Source organism: Capsella rubella, unplaced genomic scaffold, assembly GCF_000375325.1.
Source record: "Capsella rubella cultivar Monte Gargano unplaced genomic scaffold, Caprub1_0 scaffold_1, whole genome shotgun sequence".
NCBI classification, from domain to species: Eukaryota; Viridiplantae; Streptophyta; class Magnoliopsida; order Brassicales; family Brassicaceae; genus Capsella; species Capsella rubella.
Genome location: NW_006238923.1, coordinates 8,275,917 through 8,294,861, shown reverse-complemented (window position 1 = coordinate 8,294,861; position 18,945 = coordinate 8,275,917). Strand labels below are relative to the sequence as shown.

General features: G+C 34.8%; 4 protein-coding genes across 4 annotated transcripts; 2 read left to right on the top strand and 2 right to left on the bottom strand.

Moving 5' to 3' along the window:
* Window positions 1-602: 602 nt before the first annotated feature.
* On the bottom strand, window positions 603-2,415 carry LOC17899688 (axial regulator YABBY 4). The gene is made up of 7 exons (XM_006304884.2): window positions 2,297-2,415; window positions 2,055-2,192; window positions 1,798-1,954; window positions 1,659-1,707; window positions 1,455-1,530; window positions 1,217-1,321; window positions 603-885 (listed from the first exon to the last, which is right to left on the bottom strand). The coding sequence occupies exons 1-7, from the start codon at window positions 2,396-2,398 to the stop codon at window positions 805-807; spliced, it is 708 nt and encodes a 235-aa protein (XP_006304946.1). The 5' UTR covers window positions 2,399-2,415; the 3' UTR covers window positions 603-804.
* Window positions 2,416-4,471: 2,056 nt separating this feature from the next.
* Window positions 4,472-5,150, bottom strand: LOC17897374 (ubiquitin-40S ribosomal protein S27a-1). The gene has a single exon (XM_006306346.2). The coding sequence runs from the start codon at window positions 5,114-5,116 to the stop codon at window positions 4,646-4,648; it is 471 nt and encodes a 156-aa protein (XP_006306408.1). The 5' UTR covers window positions 5,117-5,150; the 3' UTR covers window positions 4,472-4,645.
* A 200-nt stretch (window positions 5,151-5,350) lies between these two features.
* Window positions 5,351-8,281, top strand: LOC17898888 (CRS2-associated factor 2, chloroplastic). The gene is made up of 6 exons (XM_006307071.2): window positions 5,351-6,039; window positions 6,128-6,255; window positions 6,521-6,746; window positions 6,889-7,016; window positions 7,412-7,556; window positions 7,707-8,281. The coding sequence occupies exons 1-6, from the start codon at window positions 5,364-5,366 to the stop codon at window positions 8,099-8,101; spliced, it is 1,698 nt and encodes a 565-aa protein (XP_006307133.1). The 5' UTR covers window positions 5,351-5,363; the 3' UTR covers window positions 8,102-8,281.
* Window positions 8,282-8,945: 664 nt separating this feature from the next.
* Window positions 8,946-10,439, top strand: LOC17898970 (F-box/kelch-repeat protein At1g23390). Its single transcript, XM_006306277.2, has one exon. The coding sequence runs from the start codon at window positions 9,145-9,147 to the stop codon at window positions 10,309-10,311; it is 1,167 nt and encodes a 388-aa protein (XP_006306339.1). The 5' UTR covers window positions 8,946-9,144; the 3' UTR covers window positions 10,312-10,439.
* The last annotated feature ends 8,506 nt before the right edge of the window (window positions 10,440-18,945 follow it).

Below are 18,945 nucleotides of genomic sequence, written 5' to 3'. Positions count from 1 at the left end.
ACAAGTACTCACTATCATTTTTTTTTTTGACATTATACTCACTAATTCACTATCATCTTTATATGGGTAAAATGGTTTCACAGTAAGTAGTAAATTAAACGTGTATAATATATTTAGTCATATACAGAAAAATTTCCATCAAGTGTTAGAGATTAAGATACCAATATGTTCTGAAATGCAATAATCAATCTTCTTCTAGTTATTTTATTATTATACTATTCACAAATCCCAATTGGGGACTGACTATACGTAAACGAGTTTTGGTATGTGATATGATTCGGTTCAGGTTTAAGTTTAACTATGGTTTTTGAAATATACATATGTACTTGCAAAAAGGACATGTTTAGTTTAGTTGGTCCAACTACTCTAATAAGTTTGTCGTATCGTATACAAAGATTACAAGGTGATTTTTTATATTTCATGTTCAACTACATACACATAACATTAAGCAAAGTCAACAAGTAAAAAAGATTCGTACTAAAGTGTGTCATGGAATGTCAAAACAATATTCATGGAACAAGCTAGTAGTCATGAATGCAAAAGTAGGATTTGGTAAATAGCGTCAAAGTCTTTTCAAATCACTGAACAAACTCGCTCATTCCCAAGACTCTTCTCGAAACAGCACACACAAATTCCTACGTACGATTTCAGAGATTCTTCTTAGTTTCTCACTACCTCTCTCTCCAAACAAAGAACAGAAACCCTAAAGCAAACATACTCGAAACCCTAAAAGAAAATGGTCACCGTCACATTTTCATACGCCATTATTATTATTTTGTTAAAAGTTCATCATAGGCCAAGTTGTTACTCAAATGGAGATTTTCCCCAAATGGAATGCCTCTGAGCCTTTCTCTCTCGGAACCCATTATTGCTTTCTTCATGGTCCTGCATCCCAAACATTTCAAACAATTAATATTGGTAAATTTATTAAAAATATATACATATTCAGCTCCACTGCTTTAAATTAGTTGAATGGGTTTCTATAAAAGTAAACTGTGTGCAGTGTAAGCTTCAATACTATAAGAAGGGCTTAGGTCATAAATTTCACACATTGTAGTAGTTGAGGATCAATGATTCTCTCATCACTACCCTTCTCTCCTTGACGACTTCACTCTAATAATCAGTAAATAATCATTACTCTAGCTAGGGTTCTGAATTTTTTACTGAAAGTGATGCAAATTATCGAGGATAAAATATAATTAGTTACTAGAATTACCTCGAGAGCATTGCATGGTGGTATTGCATTGTTATCTTGATCCTCACAATAACAATGATCTGATGAAGCAGCTCTCTTGTTGAGCACTGGAGGGAAATGTGCCCACTTCACCATTCCCACCCAAATCAAAGAAAATGAAATAACAAAATGGTATTAGCTAGCTTGATTTCCCAATTAAGCTGATTAAAATTAAGATCAAACTAAATTAGGGTTTTTATTGTAGATTGCTTTAAGTTACATTTTTAGCAGCTAGGCTAAAAGCTTCCTTGTGAGCCATGCTTGGATTCTGAGACTTTAACCTCCTGATCTCTTCCCTATAGTCCAATTCAACACCCAAAAAGTAAAAAAAATTAGCTCAAAAGCTTGTTATAATAATTATGTAAAAATACGCATACGCATATGTCAAGAAGGTGTTGAGTTGGATTGATCGATCATGTCTTACTTGATGAAGCAATTGTAAGCTGAAGGAGCTCTTTGTCGTTTCTCAGGTGCTGTGTATACAAACTCAAAACATATAATTAGACTGATCAAAATCCAAGAAATCACAAAACCAAAATATATATACTAATTAAAAAACGTACGTTTATTAACAACTTGGTAAACACGAGTTACATCTTCATCTTCATTGTCTGAAGATGAAACCAAAGTCGTTGGACTGTTCTCCTTCTCCTGAGAATTCACCTTCAATGCTTCTTCTTCCTCCACACCAGTTGTTGCTGCAACCTCCTCTTTTCCCGCCTGCACACATATGCATATACATATATAACCAAGATCAGAAAATGTAAATTCGTCATATGTGGGCGCATATGTTTTCTCTATGTATAGATGTTATGGGAACCTCATCCAGATGGGACAGAGAAGCTAGGAGATGGAGAGGGATGAAGGAAGCCTTCATCAAATTGACTGAGAGAAGGCTGGAGCAATGTCCACATCTCACAGTCACCACCATTGACAAGCTTGTGAACGGTACACTCACCTGCAACACATATATATATTCATCAAATTCAATGATCATAAACATGAAAAGAAGGAGGGAGATATGAATTGAGGAAGAGAAAGAGAAGAAGTCAAAAGGTAGACCAGCAAAATAGTGGTACAAAAACCACACTGGACATGGCAAATCTGCCCCGGCAGATCAAACAGATGGTTGAGTGTTGTCGTCATGTTGGGGATTTTTGTCATAGAGTGAGATTATGTGTGTGTGTGTGTGTGTGTACGATGAATGATAGGAGATATCGATATAAGTGTGTGTGGGTGAGTGTGTATATATAGATAGAGAGATAGGTATTGTATATATCATTAATGCAAAAATACATGATAAAATTAATATTTCATGTGGAATACTTTGGTTATATGCTAAAATGCACTACACAATTCATCTTATGTGCGTCTCTATCTCACTTGTAATAATTGGAATCTTCATCTTCTCGATGAGCTGTAAGCAGTAAATGATTCTCATTCTTTCTATTAATCACATTCCTAACTCCTTTGTATTAAACTAGAATTTCTTCTCTAAAATGAAATCAATTAAAATGATGCATATATATACATGATATTTTGGTGATGATGGAGTTCTAGAGACCATTCACTTGACTTGTCTCTAATTAAAATCAGGTTCCCGTTACATAAAAGTATATATTAGCTAAGATCTTTGCAGCTAAATATATTCTTATGCCACACTCACACGCATACAATAAATGAAAATAATACATAATGCTAAGTTTACCATTAGAGGAGAGAATTTGTTGTCAAAACAGATTATACACACTCACATATTAGATCCCTTGAAAATCATTTCACATTCTTTCTTCTGTTGTAAGTACATTTTTATGTATACCGTGCAAGAGATTATCATGAATCATTGTAATAACATTGTTTGAACAATAGAACAACAAAATAATACTAACATATTGGTAAAAATGTAGTGTAAAAAAAGGAAACCCACGTTGCACAAAAGTTGATAGACAGTAAATCGAAGAGAGACATGTAATAAATGATATGATATGGTGTGGTTTGGTTTGCAAGTTAGAAAGAAAAAAACAAGTGAAGTTGAGAAAGAAATGCCTCTTTGTCTCATGTGTAGTTGTCTCTTTAAATGGGATTTAATGAGTCTCTCACAAAAACTCAACAGTCTTTTGGAGTTTAGGTTGAAGTGAGACTGAAAATGAAAGTGCAGTGAGTCGAGACTAGTGCGGGTGTTTCTAGGAGACTCATCACTTTTAGTAACTCGGAATCTTGGGGCTTTTGTCTTTCTTTCTCTCTACAAAATTTTGTCTAACTGTTTTCTTGTGACCATTTTACCCAAAACTCTTTCTCACTCTCTCAATCCTTTCTCCAAGTTTCAGTGCTCTCTCACTCAGTCATGTTATTTCTTCTACTGTCCCTCTCTTTATTGCTCTCTCTCTCTCTCTCTCTCTCACTTACTCTCATCTCCTATGTTGTGTTCAACCACAAGAAAAAGACTTTACATAATACTTTTACTCAATTTTCTTTACCCATTTTGTGTGTAGAGAATCCAATGCAATGAACCAGGCCCGGACTGGACAATTCTCGACCCATTTTGAATTTATGATTGAGCACAGTATTATTTACCCAAAACACAGTACAACAAATTTCGACCCGTTTTGATAAGCTTTTGGTGAGTAGTGGCCAAGATTTGGTTGAAGTTTCACAAAACAGGTTCACAGTAAAGATAGTTATGGTTTTGGTCTAACACTTATCATTTCTAATTTGTTGAGATTTCACAAAACATGTTCGTTGTCAAGTGAGACGAGCACAAAATATGTTCATAGTATATACTTCTCATTTCTAATTTCCACCAAACTCAAATTATACGCTGACAGCTACTGAAAAAGAAGAAATTTCAACTATATACAATTTTGATAGATTGGTCAAATCCCTCTGCTAATATATAAGAGAAGCTGAGAAATCAAAGACAAGACACGCTAGACAACCCATGTCAAGGTCTAAACACACATGACACCAATAGCCTAATACTGATCGTAGCAAAAAAGCTATCAGAGCCGACAGCAACAAAACCTAAGACATCGGTGCAAAAACATCATAAGAATCAACTATTGATAATTCAACATAATATGTGAACTTTGCCTTGCAAATGCAGAAGAACAAGACTAAAACTATAGCAATCTAGCAAATCAAGACGATCAAGCAATACATTGAATCAACACAACATCCTAATTCTACAGCCACAAATCACCATTTCTACATCAGTCGAAGCAAAATGAAAACATTTCGAATCAAAGATAATATAATGTATTGATGCAACGATATAAGGTATCCTCAATAGAACAAAACCCATCTCAAAATATCTTAATTAACCATATCCAATTCTAAATTCCAGAATCATAAAAACTGAAACTTCAAAACAATAATAAAAAAAGACAAAACATAACCTAATCTCAGATCATTTCACTCTTCATCAGGCTTCTTGAACACGTAAGTAGTCCCACACTTGCCACAGTAATGCCTATCGAAATGACTCGCCATGAACGTTCCCGGACCACAGCTAGCAGAAGGACACTCCTTCCTCAGCCTCTGAACCTTACCACTCCCATCAACCTTGTAAAACTGCAGAACAGCGAGCTTCACTTTCTTGTGCTTGTGCTTGATCTTCTTTGGTTTCGTGTACGTCTTCTTCTTCCTCTTCTTTGCACCTCCTCTCAGACGGAGCACCAAATGAAGCGTCGACTCTTTCTGGATGTTGTAGTCGGCGAGTGTTCTCCCGTCTTCCAGCTGTTTCCCGGCGAAGATCAGACGCTGCTGGTCCGGTGGGATCCCTTCCTTGTCTTGGATCTTCGCTTTCACATTGTCGATCGTGTCTGATGACTCTACCTCTAGGGTTATTGTCTTCCCCGTTAAGGTTTTCACAAAGATCTGCATTTTTTGAGGTTTCTCTCGGAGGAGGAAGACGATGAGAGTTTTAGCAAATGGCTTTTATATGGTTCACTTGACTGAGAATTTTAGGGTTTCGAGCTCATGGACTAGTATAATTGATAAATATATGGGCCTTAGGCCCAATGAGATATATAAGCATCTATTGATAAAACGATGTCGTTTTCGTTGATTAATATCGTTTAAAATTGATTTTTTTTTATCCTTTCGGTTTGATTTCATTATCTATCTATCAATGGCGATTGTATCTTCTCTACGAGACATTAATCTCTTCTCCTCACTCCCTTCGACGCCACCAACGGCGGATTCATCACCAGGAACACTCCGACCACCTCCTCCGCCGATATCGATTCCCAAATACTCACCGTCCCGTCGAAATCGTAATCCGAAAACTAACCATCAAACCGATACACAGCCGAAGAAACAACAATCGAATCCAGCTCTAAAGCTTCCGCATCACCGAACCAGATACTACAAACCGGTTAAAGAAGGAGTCATCTCCTCCGAAGGCGACCGCACAATTTTAATTGGCGATTCTGGCGTCTCCTACCAGCTTCCCGGTGCTCCGTTCGAGTTTCAGTTCAGTTACTCCGAGACCCCCAAGGTTAAACCGGTTGGGATACGTGAACCGGCGTTTATGCCGTTTGCGCCTCCGACGATGCCGAGACCGTGGACTGGGAAAGCTCCGTTGAAGAAATCGAAGAAGAAGATTCCGTTGTTCGATTCGTTCAATCCACCGCCGGCGGGGAAGTCTGGGGTTAAGTATGTGGAAATGCCTGGGCCGTTGCCGTTTGGGAGGTATCCTAAAGAAGGGTTGAATAGAGATGAGATTTTAGGAGAGCCATTGAAGAGATGGGAGAAAGGGATGTTGATTAAGCCTCATATGCATGATAATCGTCAGGTTAATTTGGGTGAGTGTTGTTTTGTCTTCACGTTTTGAACTTGAGAGTTTTGGAGATTGTAGTTTTTGAACTTATTGGATTTGATTGTTTATTATAGGAAGAGATGGATTTACACATAATATGTTGGAATTGATACATTCGCATTGGAAGAGACGACGTGTGTGTAAGGTTCGATGTAAAGGAGTTCCTACTGTGGATATGGATAACGTGTGTCGTGTTCTTGAGGTATCTGTTTGGATTCTTGATTGTAGTTTTTTTAGAACTAGAACCTTTGTTTAAGTGGAGATATACAGGAGACTAGAACTAGAAAGATTTGGGTTGTTTGATATATTATTCCAAGTTTTATCTTTGATAGTTGATGTTTTGTGACTTGAGAAAGTAATAAAAGATAACTTCTTTGAATGTTTACTTCGTATTGATGGACTAGTGATGGACCGAAGCTTCTAGTTTCTTAAACTTTCCAGTCTCTTTTCATGTTGCTCTTATCTAGGAAAAGACAGGAGGCGAGATCATTCACAGAGTCGGAGGTGTGGTGTACCTATTCAGGGGTAGAAATTACAACTACCGCACACGTCCGCAGTACCCATTAATGCTGTGGAAACCAGCAGCTCCTGTTTATCCAAAGCTCATTCAAGAAGTTCCTGAAGGATTGACTAAAGAAGAAGCTCATGAGTTCAGGGTTAAGGGCAAGTCTCTTAGGCCCATATGCAAGTTGTGTAAGTGTATCTTATCATTAAAGCTTTTTATCCTGTTTTGTTACTTTCAGCATTCATTGAAGTCAATTGGCACGTAGTGTGTAAGAAGAGGTTAGACACTTGGTTATATATTTACTGTTATTGTCTCTGTTTTGCATTGCAGCTAAAAATGGAGTCTACGTGTCGCTGGTCAAAGATGTTAGAGATGCCTTCGAACTGAGTTCATTGGTGAAAGTTGATTGCCCAGGACTTGAACCAAGCGATTATAAGAAAATAGGCGCTAAGCTTAAGGTCTATGAATCCTTCAGGTTTTTCTTTTATTTGCATTTATACTTTGCACATTTCTGCATCTTCAGTGGAATCACTTTTGGTCGATCTCAAATGTGGAAATTAGAAACATTTTAAGTATAAAAATTTTAAATTTCTTTTCACGTAGTTTAGGAATTCTGTAGTTTTATAACCTTCAACGGCTGCTTGTCAGGAAGACAAAAGTTCCTTATACTCTTTATTTTCTATACTGATCAATTTCTTGGTTTCATATAAATATTTTGTGTTTGAGTATTTTTCAACTATACAGTTGTTTTCATGTTCCATCTCATAATTGTGGTCTTAGTATTCAGTTGTCAAAGCTTCATCATCCAACATTTATGAATATACATCTGAAAAAGTTTCTCTTCATTTACCAGGAGTTAGTTCCTTGCGTGCTTCTGTCTTTCGATGATGAGCAAATACTCATGTGGAGAGGACGAGAGTGGAAGTCGCGGTTTCTGGATAATCCTTTAATTCCAAACCTTTCTGAAACCAACATAGTGAACGAACTTGATCCCTCAGGTATAAGATTCTTGAGTACTCATAAACCTCTTACATGTTTTCAGTCTTCAACCATTACACTTTCTGAAGAAAAAAAAAAATTATTTTCCAATAGATAATTCCAAAAAAAAAAAGTTCTCATATATCATTCTATCTTTCTTTGCTTTTCAGACAAAGCCATTGAAGAAGAACCAGTGTCTGATCCAAATACAGTGATCTCAAGCCCCAAAATGATCTCTCTCTGGAAACGGGCGTTGGAAACATCCAAGGCAGTGATTCTTGAAGAGCTTGACCTAGGTCCGGACGATCTATTGAAGAAGGTGGAAGAATTAGAAGGCACTTCACTAGCTGCAGAACACACTTACACAGCCTTGGTCTTACCGGATAGTGATGGTGCAGCCGAGGAATACGTGGAAGACAAGGATCAGTCTGTAGAGTATTACAGTGACATAGACGATGACTTTGACGACGAGGGTTCGGATGATGAATCGCTTGATCCGGTGGGTCCAGTGGGATCTTTACCCGTTGACAAGATAGTTAGAAAGCTGAGGGAGCGACTAAAATAGATCCAATAGTTTTAATTACTCTGTAATTTCATCCTTTTGTGTAAATGTTGTAAACATACTTAAAAACCCCAAAGTGTCACAACGAAGTGCTTATAGATTGAATTCCTCACCCCTCCAAATCACAATAAGAGTGAGTGGTATTTATGTTTTATAATCTCATTGACCGTGAAGCTTTCAAGAGTGTTAGTGACATCTCACATCTCTTTCTCAAAGCCTTATCATGTAGTAGTAGAGGTTATCATTATTTATTGGTCTTCTAATCAATTATTTATTCTCCGATTCTTTTTTCTTTTTTGCATAAATATATTTTCTCCTGGTCATTTTAATCTGAGGTTTATGTCACTGTTCTTTAATATCTTCTTATCTGTACCATAAGTAGAGAATTTGGAGCCACAGATATCAACCAGTGAGAGTAAAATGGTACCTGGGAAGGTAGCCAATGGTACAGGCTTAACATTTATTCCTCAGGTTGTATTTATCATCTAATCCATTTATTTCTTCAGATTTGGAAGAGAAGATAAAAGACTCATAAACAAGTAGTATACAATAACATTACATAATGATCAAGCATTGTTAACTGCTTCTAGACTTCTAGTATCACATATTACCATTGATTTGGAACTCCCTCTGAGCATGAACTTTGTATTAAGATGAGTTAACGTATTTGGCTCCACTCCGTATCGGATAAACTCATTGATACATGGGGACAACATGAATGGTCATTATGATAATTAGGTGTGCATTGGTCAATTTACATTTATGAGTAGAGTTGGTGGATGGATAAGGTAGATGATGTTGTGTTGGTCAATGTACATGTACGTAGTTTAAACTTAAGATCTTGTAATTAGTTCCCTTTCTCCTCTGCTAATCTTTTCATGATTTGTTTTTGTAATCAGTTTAGCTTATAAATTTGTAAAATACAATACATAGATGAATTTATAATCACATAAGAACTAATATCACGCACGTGCCATTTATTCTCTACGCCTCTCCCTATATAAAGACTTTGTTCCCTCCTTGAGCTTCCTCTGCATTATATAAAAATGGCGAATAACAGCTTCAACAATGGTGAAGGAGAAGGTTCCATCGACGGAGACATACTCGAATCGATTCTCTCTTATCTACCACTTCTCGACCTCGATTCCGCTTGCCAAGTCTCCAAATCATGGAACCGCGCCGTCTTCTTCTCTCTACGCCGGTTTAAAATTGTGCCGTGGTTGTTCCTCTACAGCCAGAAGACTTCTCCGCCGTATACCATGTCGGCGACTGCGATGGCTTACGATCCTAAGTCCGATTCATGGACCGAGCTTAAGTCCACGTCATCATCTTCCGTCCAACACGTGTCCGTAGCTCGATCCTCTCACTCCACGTTGCTCTACGCTTTGTCTCCGGCGGGGTTGTCCTTCTCGATCGACGCGTTTCACCTCACATGGAGACACGTGGCGCCACCGAGAGTGTGGAGGGTCGATCCGATCGTCGCCGTTGTCGGACGGAGTTTGATCGTAGCCGGCGGCGTTTGCGATTTCGAGGAGGATAGATTTGCCGTTGAGATTTTCGACGTCGGATCCGACGACGGCGCGTGGGAGAGATGCGAATCGATGCCGGATTTTCTCTACGGATCCGCGTCGTCCACGTGGCTTTCCGTCGCGGTTTGTTCGGAGAAGATGTACGTGACGGAGAAGAGATCAGGCGTCGCGTGTAGCTTCGATCCAGAAACCAAATCGTGGACGAAGCTTCTGGAACTCTGTCCCGGCGGGTGTAGACTATACTCTCGTTCGATTGGATTCTCAGGTGAGAGTCTAATCATGGCTGGGATCACCGGAGGAGAAGATAATCCGACGGGAATCGAACTTTGGAAAGTTATAGTTTCCGACGAATCACCGATGGATGCGAGATTCGAATCGATTGGGTCTATGCCGAGGGCGTGTTTTGATAAACTCAGAAGAGCTGATTCTGATTGGCCGTTGACGACGATAACGTTTAACGCGGTGGGAGATATGGTTTACATACATGACGCGGCGGAGAACGGCGGAGAGATTGTGGCGGCGGAGATTGAAGGAGGAAAGCTTTGTAAGTGGAGGACTCTGCCAAACGCAGACGCTATTTTGAATAAAAGTCACGCCGCGGAGAGAGTTATCGTTGCGTGTTCAAACGTTGGTTTTAGCGATTTGAAATTCGCGTTTAAGAATAATTTGAGTTTCTCAACGTAGAATGATCTAACAATCGTGTCCGTTAAAATTATCAAAGTTTCAAGTTAATTTCATCGTCTGTAGTGTACGTACTATTGTTCATTGTATTCATTAGATGAATTAAGTTACTAATAAACGAATTAGCTAAATGTGAAAGGGATTTTAGAAAATGTGATTATCTTTAATAGTTTGTTTGAAGTTGGGTTACGTGAATGATAATCCAAAGAAGTTAAGAGGCGTAGGAAGAGTGAAGGAAGAAGAAGCTATTAGATAATTTTAGAGTTGTTGGTCCAATTATTTACGTTACGTACGCTATAAGGAAATGAGTGTGAAGTTTGAAAGTACTCGAAGGCATTATTATACGAATCAGGCCACAAGGCCCAAGTCCATTTAAGTGCTGCTGCATACTGCATGGATATGTGTCATTGTGTGGGAGTGTTATTATCACTTATCAGTGTGTGTGTATCAGACTATCATCAGTATGTGAATTTGAAACGAAACGAAACAAAACGAAAAAGATTATAGCAATATGCAATTATTAGTTTGTTTGTCTTGTTGTTGAATTATATGCAATTATTAGTTGTAAACATGTTTGAAATAATTGTTGATGAGTTGGAGTTAGTTTGTAAGAAAATTTCGCATTCACATTACAGAAATTCATTAAATTAAAGTTTAGTAAAAATCAAGTTGGACCAAATCATATGATTTAGTTGAACAACAAATCCCTAGTAACTTTGACAAAAGTGAACACCTAATTCAACAACTTTATTCCTTACAGTTTTTTACCAATTCAACCTATACGAATTATTGAAGAAATAGTTCATTGGAAACGACCTATTTCAACTTTATATATTTTTGAAGCATACGACTAAACGTAGTGATCAGTAACTCCTTAAGAAAACTGTATAAAACAAAGACAAACGAACATAATGGCTCAACAAGAACATCAAGGCACTGAGAACACTGATACTAATGGGGAAAATAAAAAAGCAAAACCCTTATAAGCGTAGAGAAGAGGTATCAGCAGATAGTAAGCTAAAAACACCTTGGGAGGCTCGAAAAGGATCGAGCCCATCCGCCGTTACATGACTTGCCGGTTCAACCCATCCGGTTAAACGTAGGGAGTGAACGTTAACATTCTTACTTGGTGGTGGAGTAGCCGTAGCAAACCCTCAGGTCCACCTAGAAGCTCCCGAGGAAAGCTCAAGCTCCCTTATTCAGAATTCAACCAATGACCTTATGAGTTTGATACATAAATGGGGGAGAGAGTGTTTGTATCATTCTTTATTGTTTATATATATATATAAACAGCAATTTGCCCTTTACTGTTTTGACGGTGATAATACTGTATTTTATGTATTTTTAATCATCTTTGTGAAATTAGGTGATTAAGATTTTAATATATATAAATTACTTTTTAAATTATTTAAATCCAAAACTCCATATATTATTTATGCGTAAGTAGGCATTTCTTAATAGATTGTCCTTTTTGGATGTATAGTTTGATAATATGTCTATTTCCAATTGGTCATTCCTTGTTCACCCACCAAATTGCAAGAACCACTATACAACTTAAATTGCTATATCACTACAACACAAAAGTGATCACAATACCATTTGTCTTAAACAGGCTCACAAGGTCGGCCCACTAAATGTTTCGTATGTTTGTTAACCCATGATTGACTAGATATTTGGAATGAATTGGTTTAATGGATCATCAACAATCGTAACAATTTATTGCCTCGTGGGTTAAGATTCTAAACATTTGACATCATTAATCGTAAAAAAAAAACGTTTTGTACATCATGAAGCACGAGCTAGCGTTAATGCTTGCAACTTGCAGCCTTGTTCAATCAAGATTTGTAATACATGTAGTTATGAGCCACCAAAGCAGCGTCATCCATACACATCATATGAGCTACTGATCATGGACCTTCTTTTTTTTTTTTCATCCAAATAATTAACTTGTATCTAGTTAGATAGGTTAATATATATCTAGATAATTATATATATAGTTGTATTTGAATAAGTATTTAGATTAATGGCTATCAACGAGCAAGTGGATACAAATTCAGAAACATATTATGCGTTCGACTTTAAACGAACACATGATGTGTTGGGTCGAAAACAAGTATGCGTGGAAGTATCTGTCATGTTGTTGTATATAAACTTATAATTAAACCAAACCCGTGGCCGTGGAAGAGTCAAAAGTACAATTATATTCTTTCGTAAGACAATGAATATATATTGTAATTATGCACTAATGCGTACACATGTTTTGTCTGGTTACTAAACTAATTATTTCACTTACAGAACCGGAGAGGGTGATGAGTGAGGCAAAAGATCCACGCAATCTAATTTAAATTCGATAATAGCATAATTAAATTGATTGTTGAAGTAGTTTATCATATCTCTTTGCTTATAAAAGACATCATGAAAGATAGCATCATGTTCACTGGAATGTTTTGAAACTGTACGCTTTTTCTCGAATTTAATTTCCCAAACAAAATACTCATTTTTATTCAGATAAGAAAAAGAATGATATCTTTGTCGAAAATGGAAAATGGAATATTTTTCGTTCGCTTTAATTATGTTTTCTCTTTTGACATTATAAAAAAGTAGGTTATATGGGAAAATATGTTTTGTTCCCGAAGAGACTATAATACTATATGGCCGGAGTTAATAATCATCCACAGTTGCATAATAAAAAGAGGCCATAAACCGCTTTCTCAAAATATATATACTTTTTTTTTACTTTCTTATTATTCTTAAGACTTAATAAAAGAATGTACAAGGCTCATTTAGTTTTGTAAAGTGGTTATTTTATTAGCTTCCATTGATGCAATAATATTGTTTTTTTTTTTTCAACACAAATCAACGTTGATTAACGTGGCCATATATCATATAATTTGGACTTTGACTTAATTGCTTATTTTCATTTTTTTTTATATGCATGCACCGAACTTGATGAGCTAGATGAGATTAAACCTAAACTTTGAATCCACGAAAATAGAATATTATTTGACTTTGCGCAGAGCGGGGAGCTCACAAGTCACAAACGACGATAACAATTAGGCCACGTTTAAAAGCAAATAATAGAAGAGGCATATAGTTAAAGAAATCATTCTGAAGGTATTTTAAAACTTATCTATATGTATTTGTCAAATTTTTAGTTTGATCTTTGTGAGTAAGTCAGCTGATACTTTTACATAAATTAACAAAATAGGGGTTGAACCGGATCAGGCCCACATCAAGTGCAATAGGGTTTCAAAATAAAATAAAAATTGTTGGGTTTCGTTTCTCTTCAATCTTTTTTGGTTTCACCAAATTTTTTGTTCTTCTATGTATCTTTGTTTCGTATTGGTAAAGTAAGGACCACAAAGGAAAAGAAGCTAACGTGAAGGAATGAATCAGAGACAACTTTCTTGCTTCTGTTTGATCGAAACCTTAATTAGCTAACTTTCGAGACAGTTTTAAGATTATATATGTAACAAAATCAAAGACAAAAAAAAAAGAGTTTTGTATATTTGATGGACCACAGACACAAAACTTAGGACCACTTCCAACAACAAAAGAGAATATTATTAACTCAACAACAACAACCATCTCTCATAACACTTTGCATATCATATGTATATGATGATGATGATGACGATGATGTTTCGATCTTTCCTTTCTGTTTCAATGCATGCCCACAACATCACCAGATTTTTGGGGTTTCTGCTTTATAACACAAAACACGCACGTGGCTGTTTTGTCTGTAAGAACATTAAAACTAGTATTAGTAATAGTACTAGTAACATATACACCAACTTGAAACTTGTTTACTAGAGTAATAGTGATTATGGACGTAGTACAAATAGTAAAGTGAAAGCCAATCCTGACTAAAATAATATATGAGACGCATATATTCTCCGACCGCAGTGGGCATATAACACTATAACAGTGCTGATGCACTTTTTAATTCTATATAATTGAAAGCACCTTTGTTCATTTTGTTAGTTTGTTGTATTCTAAAGCTAATTTTAATTTGTTTATTATTATAAAGAAGATTTCCTTTTGTATCTTCATTTGTTTATATATGGTCTAGATTTTAGACCGGATCTCGACTTAAATTTTGAAAAAAAATTACATCAAACTTGAAATCCATGAAATATTAATATCTTTATAATTAAGTAGTTGGCTGATCAATCTAACTCTAAGAAGAAGAAAAAAAAACAGATTTTGATTCTATATATTTTTGTAGAATTTTCTTACTACTGTTTAGTTTTAACTAATTAAATCTTCATTAATACTCAAATAGTTCAGTTCTTGATCTTTTACAACTTAGATGATAGTTGGAGATGTTGTGTGTAATATATATACGAAAAGAATAAATTCCACGATTACTAGACGAGACTGAATAAAATAAAACTTTGACCCCAAAAGAAATTATATATTAACAACCAATATGGTGGCATATGATTACTAACTAACTCAATAAGCATATGACACTATGTTTCGTGCTACTTAAGCTGCATTTCACTAGGTTTATTCCCCCATATTTTTTTAAAAAAACATACCTAATCCATAATTAGTCAATACTAGTGATCTTTTACAGCTAATGAAAACCACAATCAAAATGTAAACAAATTGATTGTCAGACTCTGTCCACGAACCGTATTTGGACTGTTTTTGTATTTTTCTTGTCACGTCTGGATTGGCTAAAGATGATATTATATAATTTGGTTGAAAATGGAAAATTTATTCATATAAAAATATAGTTAGAATTCAAAGAATTTGGCTTACGTCCATCAAGAAGATGTGATGGAATATATCTGTGTATATAAGGCTTGATTAGGAACAACAAAGACCGAGATATATGTTAGGCATGCTCTAATCAGATTTATAAAACCTGAAGTTTTTGGTCTATCGTAGTCCACAAATATCTATCTATTCTCGGTTACTTTGTCCGTTTCCAATAATAGTAGCAGGTATGTTCACATTTAACTTTCTTGGATGTGAGGTTTTTTTTTGTTTATTACATGAGATCAATAATTAATATTTTTATGCTCAATCATTTCAAGTGGTTATATATAATTCTCTCTATATGTTAAAACCAGTGATAATAACATCGACCAAAGATGCTATTAACACTGATTCCTAACTTTTAAACCAAAAGATTTTCAAATGATTACTAAATTTTTACCACACAGAATATTAAAAAAAAAACACAGATTCTTATCAGTTAGGAATGCATATGGGGCATATACAATACAACCATCACTCGAATCATATCAATTATATGTATCTTACACACATTGCTCGAATCATATCAAATATTTGTTCTACATCATATTCTAAGACTAAGATATCACTAAAGAAAAAGTGTTTTGTATCACTTGTTTTATATATTTAGTTACTTCTAATTGATTCAAACAAACTTTAGTAATAGTAATGCATGAGAGTAAAAATAGACTAATGTTATCATATTTGAATACAAATATGGTATATCATTAGGTCTGTAAGAGATAACCAAACTAGTCAGCACAAAATAACAGTACCAACATGCCTAATATAAATTACTCCTTGATGTAAAACACTTGAATAGTCGGCTATATACGCTTATAACCATTGCTACATTGGGACCAGATATAACTATCAATTCGAATATTAAAGTGTAACAAGTGGTTCATGCTGATTGCATGGGTCTATGAACTAGTAATCCTAACATGTATAAAAATATGAGTGGATCAACGGTCGAGATCCAAGGGAGTGGGATGGGAGGGACCAAACCTGTGTTTGTTTTTTACATGGATTCATACGAAACCGTAGCTTTGTGTCAGATTATTTTCGAACAAACATGGCCCGAAAATGGATGGGTCAATCAACCTGTCCATCAACGAAAAGACCCTTTAACACCTTTTTTTTTTTTTTGAGAAATAAAGAAACATATTCGATAAAAAAAACGGGTTATCGAGTAGGATGATTTACATTTATCGAAAGAAAAATCGACAATAATTTGTGTATCTGATCCTAGGTCACAAATAGAATGGACCACGAACCGAATTATACAAGTGTAGTACGTTAGCTGCATGTGTAGGTCGTAGGTATAGACGAATTTTATGGTATGGTTACATATATTTATGTCGTATTGCATTATTTTGGTGATAAATTATTGCAATTATATGGATAGGGTAGGGAGATAGGTTAGAGAAAATTGAAAAGAATCTATCAAATCACACAAAGCCTACACATATGGTGAACAACCAATTACAAGAACTCTAATAAAGCATCGCATGTAGTTCGGAGAGCTCAGTACTTAACATGCCGCATCCAAGTGGCGCATCGCATGGATAATAAGAGAAATTGGTAAAGAAAATATTTCTAGCTTTTATTTTAGTCTTCACCTTGTATTGAACATTTTGATTTATAATGAATCATAAACTTAATTAAAATCACAATAAACATTCACCATTAAGAAATAAATAAAATTTTCTTTAATTAAGAATTTTAGGATTAGAATGGTTACATGAGTTCAGCGGACAAAACCATTTATAGATTAAATCATTATTTATTTATTATTCACCAATTATATATGCGTAGTGGTACAAATTAAGTAGTATATGTTTCCAACGAAAATTCTCAACATACAAATTTAAATATAGATCATGTTATATCGACTCTTGGACAACCCTATACATTATGGTCTAGTGGTTTGATTAATATTATTGTTTTTTTCTTTTATCTTATCAATTCAGTCATTTTTAGAATAGAGAGTTCCATGATGCAAAAAAATAATTTACCTAATGTCTTCGTCTTCGTCTTATTTTCAAACATCATTTTTTTTTTTGGGCAAACCCATTTTCAAATCTCATGTCTTTATTTACCCTAATTTCTCCCTTGATTATTCATGATACCTTAGGTGATTTAAAGCAACCAATAGTTCACAACTACCTTTAAAATGAAAATGACTTTCTCTAGTCTTTAAAAGAAGAAAAACAGAAACAAAGTTTATATTAAAAGTAGTATGATAGAACATGCCACTTCCTAATTGATAATTATTTGATAGACTTAAAAAGCTGTCGACAAAACTAAAAAGAATGGTTCTATTCGAAATATTATAGATGCTCCTCGTTTTTTTTTTCCCTTTCACTTTTGTATTAAAGTGCTCGTTTCTTTCTTGATTAAATACTCCCTTCAAATTACGGCCAATTTCAAATTTATAAATATAGAATAATAAAATCAGGAAATATTCTAAATTGCTTATGTCTAATTTTGTTAATAATGACTTGGTTCGTTTTCATTTGCTAAAGTCGTCATGTATATGACACACAAAAAAGATTACTTTTGGCTTAATCAGTAATCACATTCATAAACTTAATGATATATCAGAATATCGTCAAAAATATATAGCTTAGCTAATAAGACCACTGATCTTGTAGCTCCTCCTACTCCTAGACCTATGTTTATCTTATTCTTGATTTTATCCACAAACTTTGCTTTACTCAGAGATTAACTATTCTAAAGCAAAATACTAGTAGAGATACTAGATACTAAATTTTAATTTTAATTAGAACAAAAGAAGGAACAATTTTCCATAGGGACTTGTCTAGGAAGTAGGAACGGAGACCTTCGCTTCTTGAAACCCGTTTTGGTTCCGTACAATGGAAACGTCTAACGTCGGATGTATATAATTAATATTATGTATCCAAACTCTATGATCTCTATATTAAAAGTCCCAAGCTAAAAGCATCGCTAATCTTATCCATATGCTCTTCAGATTTGATATCAACCACTCATCAAATATTTTGCATATCATCATTTTTTTTTTTTTGCATATCATCATTTTAGATTTAGAATATTAAGGGGTATCGCAATATAAACGTTGCAAATTTAGTGATCATCAATATGTATATGTACTACGATTTTTACCACTATGACAAGATTAGTGATCACAATATATAATTTTTTTTTTGGTAAGAATCACAATATAATAAACAAAATTGCTCTTCTTTTTTATTTCCCGTTAAAATTAAATAAACTAGTATCCTTAACCGGTTTAATCGGTTTTAAATTTTTGCGGCTCTTAGTAGTCTACTTTTGAGTTATATTAACAACCCAACCCAACGATGCATTCGGTTCATGGTTCAACCAGGTCCGACCATCGGTTTGGTTTGAGTTTAAAAACACTAATTATTTCACATATTTGCAATCAAGTAACAATCTTTGCAAATTGTAATTAGGCTTTGGAGATGGTTTAGACTCTTTGGTTTACGACAAACTAATAACCTATATCAAACTATATTATGCCCAGCATCTTTCAATATTAAATTGTAGTAACAGGGTTAACATAAATTGTATTAAATTATGGCCATTTTCTCTGATTTTCTTCTCGTGACAACAAATTATATCTAACAGTATTCCCGATCATGATGTTTTCATCTAAACAAAAAATACTTTTGGAAAATGATTATAACAACCAGCACAAAAGTAAATGATTAAATGTATTAAAAATAAGATTTAAATAAAAGCACATAATCAAAACTCAAAAGACATATATATACACGTAACTCCATACTAATTAGTTTATTTTCACAAAATCTCTTTTAAGCATTTATTTAATTGAAAAACTGTTTACTAATATATACTTTTTGATAATTTATATACAAACAC